Raw genomic sequence first — 9,849 nt, forward strand, 5'->3', positions numbered from 1 at the left:
GGCAGAGCTGAAACAGCCCCTTTAAGCACAGCCGACCCTCCAAGGACGGGAAGACCAGGGCCTTACAGGATGCAGTTTTCCCTTGTTGACACCCCTGGTGAGGACAGGTTGGGGAGGGGGAGGCAAGAGCCCTCCCCATGAACTCCTCAGGATCCTGGGGGAGGGGTGTAATTATTATCACACTCACCCCCCGACTCCTATTTCTGTGTCACACTGTGTGGGCACTCTCGCTGCTAATTTGGTCTATGGGACCCCCCAGCCCCACCCTCCCAGTATCCCCCTGCTTCCGGCTGAGAACCCTGTAGGAGACTGTGGAAACCGCCCCCCACCCCCACCCCCCAACGCCCCGCCGCCAACACATACTTGTTCCAGAAGCAGTTGAAGGGAGACAGAGGAAACCAGTTCCCTTCACCACCCCAGTACATCCTCCCAGTGGACCGTCTCCCATTGGCCACTTCAGCCCAACGGCCCCTACCCCCTGCTTGGTCCCAACCCCTTTCATGGGGGGGGGGGGGCAGATAAGAGTGAGCATACACAGGCTGAGCCAGGGCCCCTCCCACTACTCTGGAAACCTGGTGAACCCAGAGTCTTGGAGGGGCCTGTGGACTCCCGAAGGCCCCAGACCCCTCAGAACATGGCGCTTTTCCGCCTCTGCTGAGAGATCCAGCCACCGGGGTTCATGTCCATCTGGAGCATCTTCATCACCCACTTGTCACGACGGGCACCTTCAATGAACTCATTCAGAGACAGCTGGCCTGGGCAAGGGGTAGGAGAGATGGTCATGCGGGAGAGTGGAAGAAATGGGGTCGGGGGCGAGAGGAGAGGCCTTCCCTCCCAGGGCGCGTCCTCTTGCACAAACCTAAGCCTCGTACACAAACGGGCCTGCAGTCCCAGGGCCCAAGCTCGGGGCTTGTCAACTCTCCAATTCTCCAGGAGTCTCCCGGAGGCTTCAAGGGTCTCTTTCAGGGGCTTGCTTTGCAAAGGAATTTAAGCTTTCCTTTTGCCCACGGTGCCTTCAAAATGGTCCTGAGGGCTCTTCCGGGTGTGTCCCCAGCCAGCTCCCTCCCTCCACAGCCTTGGGGCTGGTGCATCCAGCTGCAGGGAGGAGGCCTAAATAGCCTTGGGGGGCAGGGGGGGGCTATCCTATGCCCATCTCTCAAATACATTTACCCTATTTATTCCTCTGGAGCGTTTGTATCCCTATTTTCCAGATAAGAAAACTGAGGCCATGCTAGGAGTTTAAATGGTTTGCCTGAGTCCAAAGCTCCTATTCTCTTGCTGTGCTTGCCGGGCCGGCATCAGCAACTCCGGCCGGGGCTTAAATCACTCTGGTGAACATCGCATCACGTGCCAGTGACGCCCCTGTTATTTTGCGTCCTCCTCTCTGCACCCGGCTCACAGATGAGGATAACAGTGGCTGGGAGGTGGCGGGCCTTGTCCAAGGTCGCAGGGCCAGAAAGTGGGGGTGCTGTGGCGTGGGCAGCCCCGCCCCCTTACCATCTCCGTTCTCATCCACCAGAAGGAAGATCCTGTCCACCACTTCCTCGGGTGTGAGCAGCTGCCCTTGCTGCTCGGCCTCCTCCTCCACCCTGCAGGCTTTCTTCAGCTTGTAGATCGCCTGCGAGAGAAAACCGCCAGCTCCCTCCCTCCCTCCCTCTGCCAGGCCCTCAGCCCTTTGTCCCCAGCGCTGCCCCCCAGCCTGTGCACTGTAGGACCACAGGCCCCAGACCCAAATAAAAATCCACCTGTCCTCGGGCTGCTCTCTCAGGGTCCCACTGGCCTAGTTCCAGCTGAAGAGTGTCAGGCCTCACAGGCCACCTCACCCTGATGCCCTGTGACTGTCAAAGTGAAACCCAAGACCCTCAATGAGGGATGGACCCGGCACTGTGATGTTCCCAAGTCCACTTTGCCCAGGAGGAGATGGAGACCCAGAGGGGAAAAGAGGATACTTATGGACGTGTGTGTAAAACGGGATGAGGGGGGATACCGGCGTTTGGACGGGGGAAAGGACAGGTTTCTGCCTTGCCCTGTTTCCTCTCCCCATGAGGCGGCGTTGGTGAAGTGAAATGGGGAAGAGACAGACAAAGGTGAGGGTTTTCCTCAGTTCCTTGATGGGGAGCTCCGTGGACAGAGCCTGTCTTGTCGATCCCTAGGCCCTCCCTGCCCAGTGCAGTGCCTGGCACAATGTGGGTCCCACTGACCCGGGTCTGAGAGCCCCGGGGCTAGGGCCAGCCGCAGTGCCTCCTGGGATGGATGAACTCGGGCAAACCACAGAACTGCCCCGAGGCGACTTCTTTATCTGTGAAATGGGCAGACAACCGCCCCCTGGGAGTGCAGTTCTAGGGCGGTAACAGGGTGACGCAGGTCGGGGGTCAGTCTGTGCTATAGTAGGTTCTTTCTTCTACTCTCATTGCTTTTTTTTTTTTTTTTTTTAACTTTTTGTAATGTTTATTTACTTTGAGAGAGAGAGAGAGAGAGAGAGAGAGCATGAGTCAGGGAGGGGCAGAGAGGGAGACACAGACTCCGGAGCAGGCTCCAGGCCCTGAGCTGTCAGCACAGAGCCCGACCCGGGGCTCGAACTCACGAGCTGTGAGATCATGACCTGAGCCGAAGTCAGAGACACTTAACCGACCGAGCCACCCAGGTGCCTCTCATTGGCACCTCTCATGCCTCATGCCTCTCACCTCTTAATTGCCTCTCATTAATTTACTCTTCTTTTTACTAATTTCTTGAGATGACTTCTAACATCAGCGATTTCCAGCCTCTTAATTTTCTGACATCTACCTTTTAAGGCGCTAAAATGCTCTACAAGTCCAGCGTCGGCCGCACTCCACAGCCGATTATGTTACGTGAGCATTATAATCCGGCTCCGTGCACTTGGTGCGTATATGCATGTGATGTAACGTCTTTCATTTATGGAGGAGTTAGGAGTGTACCGCCTTATTTCCAAACAGATGGGGATTTTTTTAAGGTGTCTTTTTGTAGTGGATTTCTAGCTTAATTCTGACCTTTGTCAGAAAGCACCCTCCGAATGATCCCCGTGCTCCTTCCCCCACCCCAGCCCCGGGGGCCCCAACTTGAGGGGCCGGGCCTCAGAGCCCAGCAGTGCTCACGCGCCCAGGCCCCACGGGCGGATGCCGACCTCCACAATGTCGAGCAGCTCCAGGCGGTCGATGCAGCCGTTGCGGTCCTTGTCATAGATCTTGAAGGTCCACTTCAGCTTGTGTTCCAGGGTGCCCCTCAGCACGAGGTTCAGGGCGGCCACATACTCCAAGAAGTCGATGGTGTTGTCCTGCAGCGGGAGTGGGAGCTGTGAGGTCCCTCCCGCCTTCCCCAGAGCTCAGGCGAGGGCCCTATGCTGGGCCGTCCGTGCCTACAAATCCAAGGCTTTGCTTCTGGCCATCCGTGTGGCTTCAGTGGCCTCGCTGGTACTGTTCTCCACCCCGGCATCCTTTCCCACTCTGTGATCACTCAACTCTACCCGTCCCTCAAGGCCCAGCTCAAGGGTCCCCTCTTTCAGGAAGCCCTCCTTCTCTGACCACCTACAGTGTTCTGTCTCTCTTGCTCCCTCTTCTAACATTCACAACACTTGCACTTTAATCCGCACAGTTTGGGCCTTATTCTGGCATCGCCACTTGGCCGTTTCGTAAGTCTGTCTCATTCTTGAGCTGTATTCTACACATGCTCCTGGAGAAAAGAGGGGCTGACGTTGCCTTTGTCTCCCCCTTGTGCTTAGCATGGCGCCACTTATGTGCAGAGTCAGGGTCTCAAAAGTATTTATGAATCAACGAATACGTGATTGACTTAATTTCAACCTGGGACTAAGGCACCTCTGGAAGATGAGAAAGCAGTGCTCATGGCAAAAATGTCCTTTATCCTTTTACACCTTCCGAGCCCGAGGGGAGGCGGACAGGCGATGGCTCCAGCCCCGTGTGGACATTACCTTCCCTGAAGGACAGGCACCCCCTGTCCCCACCCAGGAAGGAGGGCGGGAGACAGAGCTCAGGTGCTAACCCCCCAGAGGTAGGAGACGGGCACAGTCTGCTTCTGTGGCGACTCTGACCAGGTCACTGAAACTCCTTCTAACACAAATGTGGCAACAATTACTCGAAAAGCAGTCAACAAGAGGCAGGGGGCACACCTGCTTCTTGCCCTTCTACGCCAGTCGAGTGTGAGGGGAGAGGCTTGCGGTGATGGTGTCTGCAGTGGGCTGGTCAGGGTGAGCCTCACAAGGGTGTTCCCGTTTATGGGTGCTCCATCCCGTCTTCTTTTTTTTTTTTTAATTTTTTTTTTTTAACATTTATTTATTTTTGAGACAGAGAGAGAGCATGAACAGGGGAGGGTCAGAGAAAGAGGGAGACACAGAATCTGAAACAGGCTCCAGGCTCTGAGCTGTCAGCACAGAGCCCGACGCGGGGCTCGAACCCACAGACCGCGAGATCATGACCTGAGCCGAAGTCGGACGCTCAACCGACTGAGCCACCCAGGCGCCCCTTCCTCCCGTCTTCTGAGGGTGGGGACCTCAGCTCTCCAAAGCCAGAAGCTGAGTCATCACTCTCCCAGGAGTGGCTGTCGCTCACAGGACTTTGTCATCAGAAATGACATCACTGGCCCAGAGCACCTCTGTCCTACTGGGTCATGCCACTCAGGCGGCCCCACCCCCAGATCAAGGGGTGCTTGGGTGAGCAACAAGTAAACCACAGAACACAGCAGAACATGAGACAAATTAGAAAGCCTAAGGAAAAACCAAGAAGAAAACAAAACGAGCCCACCTCAACACCCAAAGTGTCATGTCATATATATATATAGAACTATATATATAGCTATATATATAACATGATATATATATGTATATATACATATATACATATACATATACATATATACATATATATATCATGTTGGCCATCATTATTTTTGAAGTTATTTTTTAATGTTTATTTTGAGAGAGAGAGAGAGAGAGAGAGAGTATGGGGGAGGGGCAGAGAGAGAGAGGGAGACACTGAATCCCAAGCAGGCTCCAGGCTCCGAGCTATCAGCACACAGCCCGACATGGGGCTCGAACTCATAAACCGTGAGATCATGACCTGAGCCGAAGTCAGATGCTCAACCGACTGAGCCACCCAGGTGCCCCCCAAAGTGTCTATTTCAACATCTTTTATGCGGTTACTTCTGGTCTTCCACACCCCCCCACCATGTATTTACCTAATCGAGGTCAGACTGTAGCTATGTTATTTCCTGGATTTTTATCTTAAAATGCCCCATGTCTTTAAAATTAATTGAAATCATACCTTTTATCTTTTTGAGGGGTACTCCCCTCAAGCAGTCCCTTGTGCTGAATGAACCTGGTTTAAATATTTTATGTTACACAATGAACATCTTTGTGTGTGTGTATATATATATATATGTATATATATATATATATTTACAATATATATATTGTGTGTGTATATATATATTTATAATATATATATAGTGTGTGTGTATATATATATTTACAATATATATATTGTGTGTGTATATATGTATTTACAATATATATATATTGTGTGTATATATATATATATTTCTTATATCTCTGGTAATTTCTTTAGGGTAGGTTCTTAGCAATGGCTGTTCTTTTCTTTTTTTTTCACTAGTGTTTAATCCGCTGTTTGTGTCAGTCTATCATTCTATGAGATTTTGTCACACATGAAGCTATGAGTAGTATCAAATATCAATACAAGGACGCTCTCTGTTACCACTTAAGAGTTACCTCCTTCCTCCGACCAGACTTGGCAGCCATTAATCTGATCTCCATCACTATAGCGTATCCACTTGAAGAATGGTATACAAATGGAATCGCACAGTATGTAGCCCTTTAAGGTGGGCTTGTTGTGCTCAGTGCAAAAAGCCCTGGGGAGTCACCCAAGCTGTTGAGTGTATCAGCACTCCCTTCCCTGCTATTGCTGAGTGGTCCTCCACTGCATGAATAGCCCCCCGTTTATTCTACTCACTCATTGAAGGTTATCCGGCTTGTTTCCAACAACCGCCCCTCCCCCGCAAGCTTTGTTGAGATATAATTGCCGAATGGCCTTTTAAAGAACATTGTGTAAGTTTAAGGTATACGCCGTGATGATTGGTTGTTCTTTAAAAGATTATTTTCATCAGTAATTGTTACTTATTAAGTTTGCTAAAAATTAACCTTATGTTTTTTTTTTAAATAAGAGTAGGAAAATGTATGCAAAATGACTGGTAGGGGTGTCTGGGGGGCTCAGTCAGTTAAGTGTCCAACTTTGGCTCGGGTCATGATCTCACGGTTTGTGAGTTCGAGTGTGCTGACAGTGAGAAGCCTGCTTGGGAGTCTCTCTCTCCCTCTGTCTCTGCCCCTCCCCAACGTGTTCTCTCTCTCTCTCTCAAAATAAATAAATAAACTTTAAAAAAGGGTTATAAATAAAAAAGAAAGCAAGCAAATGGCTGGTAGGAACCGTCTATTTCACACACACCATTTCTCTCAGGTTTGTTATACCCACTTTATGGATGAGGAAACTGAGACTCAGAGAGGTTAAATAAGTTGCTCAAGGGAAGCCCACTCTGGAAATGGCAGAGCCTTTCAAGCTACATGTCTTTTCTAGTTCAAGTTGAGAACTTTCTTACTCCTCTCAAGGTATATGACTGTCTAAAAAAAATGAGCCTTGGGGCGCCTGGGTGACTCAGTCGGTTGAGCGTCCAACTTCGGCTCAGGTCATGATCTCACGGTTCGTGAGTTTGAGCCCCGCATCGGGCTCTGTGCCGACAGCTCAGGGCTTGGAGCCTGCTTCTGATTCTGTGTCTCCCTCTCTCTCTGCTCCTCCCCTGCTCACACTCTGTCTCTCTCTCAAAAATAAATAAAGATTAAAAAAAAAAATTAAAAAAAAAAGAGCCTTGTATCTAGCACCACAGAGAGAAAAACCAAAAAACCAAAAACCACTGATAAATCCTTCCTCTCTAGCTCTATAGATTCTCCCACATTCTTCGTCTAGAACATTCTGTCCTGACAGCATCCTCCCTCAACATGACACGGTTACCACAATGAGCCCTTGCCTCCCATGAGGCACACTAGAGTTAGCCCTTCCAGAGGAGTGACCTCAGCTGTAAAGTTGCTCCGACCCCAGGACGAGTCCTGGGAAGCTCCCAGCTGGGACTCATCTCACGCTCTGTGCCGGGCCCTCGTCAGCTTCAATTACCCACAGAGCAATGGGAAGATGATGGAAATGCCTCTGTCCACTCAAGAGTAGGAGCAGAAGTGACAGGCGTGTGATCTGCTCTGTGGGATTACCTGCCCCATTTCTCCCTGAATTGGCTGCAGTTGTGCACCAGCCCCGGCCTTAGCGCACGTTACATAAGGATCCCAAATGACATTTGATTTCACCTTCCCTTTGCTTCCATCCCAGTGCATCGCAGGGCAACCACTGGAGAGAAGAGTGTGGCAAGGGAGAGGCGTAGCAGGGATGAGGCGTTCTGGCCTCTTTGCCTCCACCAAACTCCCATTTCTATCACCCTAGGTTAAAAATTTTTTTTTTAATGTTTATTCATTTTTGAAAGAGGGAGCATGAGTGGAGGAGGGGGAGACAGAGAGGGAGACACAGAATCGGAAGCAGGATCCAAGCTGTGAGCTGTCAGCACAGAGCCCGACGTGGGGCTCGAGCCCACGAACCGTGAGATCATGACCCGAGCCGAAGTCGGACGCTTCACCCACTGAACCACCCAGGTGCCACGCTGTCACCTCAGATTTGGACATGTGAGCTGTATCTATGAACTCCTGATTTCATTTGTCTCCAAAAGCTCAGACCAGTTGCCCAGAAATCGGACTCACTAACCTAAAGATGGTGCCAATGTGGGGAGTGGAGACGGGTGTGGGTTTGGAGACAGAAACTAAGCGGGAAAAGAAAGAAAGAAGGCTCAGTCCCTGACAGAGGAACTTACCACACCTCTGGAAAGCTTTTCCTCAACAGAATTCCAGTTAATAAATGGAGAAGGGATGGTAGAATGCGAAAACTATCGATGGATGCCAAAGCTAGCAGATGAAAATCAGAGGAGCGACAGGATATTGACTTCTCTCAAAGTAGCTCCCTGTAAGATGCTTGTTAATTACAAAGGAAAAATGGTAACTTTCCGGGGGAGAAACCTGGCAGACATCATGTAACCAACCCCTGTAATGGGACAGACCAACATCATGTGCCCCCGACAGGGGGCACTGAGAAGGACATGAGATCATTCCTGGGGCATTTCTGCCAGAAATGGAAAACCTGAGTCTAATCACAAAGCCACACTGAACAAACCCAAATTGTGGGATGTTCTACCAAATTAACTGGCCTGCAATCTTCAAAAATGTCAGCGTCAAATAAGACAAAAGCTAAGCATTGAAGGTTCTCAATTAAAGTCTAGAGACAGGACAAGTAAATGCAATGCATGATCAGATCCCACCGGCGGGGCCCCCCGCTCCAAATAAGAAAAACAAGCAAGCAATATAGAGAACACATCACATGTCAAATTGACAAAACTTGAATATGGATTAGCTAATAGAATTGGGTCAATATTGAATTTCCTGATTTTCATCTTTGTATTAGGTTATTTAAGAGCATGTCCTTGTTCTTAGAAAGAACACACTGAAATACTTAGGGGTAAAAGGATGTGATGTCTCCAACTTTCTCTAAAGAAAGACAGACACGCACACGCACAGAACAATCAAGCAAATGAGGCAAAAGGTACAACTGGACAAATTGTACATAGGAGTTACTTATGCTATTCTTTCAACTTGGTATACATTTGAAATACCATCAAAAATAAAAGTTCTAAAGAAAGGAAAACAACAATGAATACAATTTGTAAAAGAGATAAGGTATAAGGAGTACAGCTGTACCAGGCCCACAGGCTTGGCAATCCCCCCTCCCCATTTAAGTTTCTTTATTTAGAGAGAGAGGGAGGGCACATACACACACAAGCAGGAGGGGGCAGTGAGAGAGGGAGAGCCCCAAGCAGGCTCCATGCTGCCAGTGTAGTGTCCCACGCCGGGCTCAAACTCACGAACCGAGATCATGACCTGAGCCGAAACCAAGAGTTGGACGCTTAACTGACGGAGCCACCCAGGTGTCCCTTGACAATCCCTTTTGGATCTTGAGTTGCTATCCTACTGAATTTAAAAAAAAAATTTTTTTTTCAACGTTTATTTATTTTTGCGACAGAGAGAGACAGAGCATGAACGGGGGAGGGGCAGAGACAGAGGGAGACACAGAATCGGAAACAGGCTCCAGGCTCTGAGCCATCAGCCCAGAGCCTGACGCGGGGCTCGAACTCACGGACCGCGAGATCGTGACCTGGCTGAAGTCGGACGCTCAACCGACTGCGCCACCCAGGCGCCCCATGAATTTTTAGGTGAATGTGGGGAAGATTGATACATTTATGATAGCAAATCTTGTTGTGTGTGATCTGGTTTGTTTTAAAACCATTTTCTCTCTTAAAAACAAAACAAAACAAAACAAAACAAACTGCCTTCTAAGCAGGCACACTCGACTGCGAGTCAGGACCCTTGAGTATACGACCTTGGGCAAATCAGCTCACTTCCTCTTGTCCCAGTTTTCTCTTCATTTCATTTGGATCATTAAATGGGCTGCAGAAGGCTCGGAGGAGAGGGGGCAGAAGAGAAGCTTGGAGAAGTCTGAATGTACTCTGTGCCCCACGAGGGAGTCCATAGGTTTCATCTCTAAGGAGGTTTCTGTTGCCCTGACGCTACCCCACCCTCCATCCCCCTACAGATGCATGCTAACTGGTACCCGGACAAGGTCAGACACTAACAGGCTTTCCCAGTGATTCAGCCTACAAAGTGAAGCT

At 49.8% G+C, this 9,849-nt stretch overlaps 1 protein-coding gene across 1 annotated transcript in view; it reads right to left on the reverse strand.

Annotated features, from left to right (window-relative positions):
• Nucleotides 1-335: 335 nt before the first annotated feature.
• The window catches only part of GUCA1B (guanylate cyclase activator 1B), a 10,837-nt gene continuing 1,323 nt past the window's right edge, over nucleotides 336-9,849 (reverse strand). The window contains exons 2-4 of the mRNA XM_040473497.1: nucleotides 3,143-3,292; nucleotides 1,498-1,618; nucleotides 336-755 (exon numbers count right to left, since the gene is read on the reverse strand). Of these exons, the coding sequence (XP_040329431.1) occupies nucleotides 628-755; nucleotides 1,498-1,618; nucleotides 3,143-3,292 (399 nt within the window). The 3' untranslated portion in view covers nucleotides 336-627. The remainder of the gene's footprint in view (nucleotides 756-1,497; nucleotides 1,619-3,142; nucleotides 3,293-9,849) is intronic.

The sequence above is a fragment of the Herpailurus yagouaroundi genome, unplaced genomic scaffold (genome assembly GCF_014898765.1).
Source record: "Herpailurus yagouaroundi ecotype Mexico unplaced genomic scaffold, PumYag 139, whole genome shotgun sequence".
Taxonomy (NCBI): Eukaryota; Metazoa; Chordata; class Mammalia; order Carnivora; family Felidae; genus Herpailurus; species Herpailurus yagouaroundi.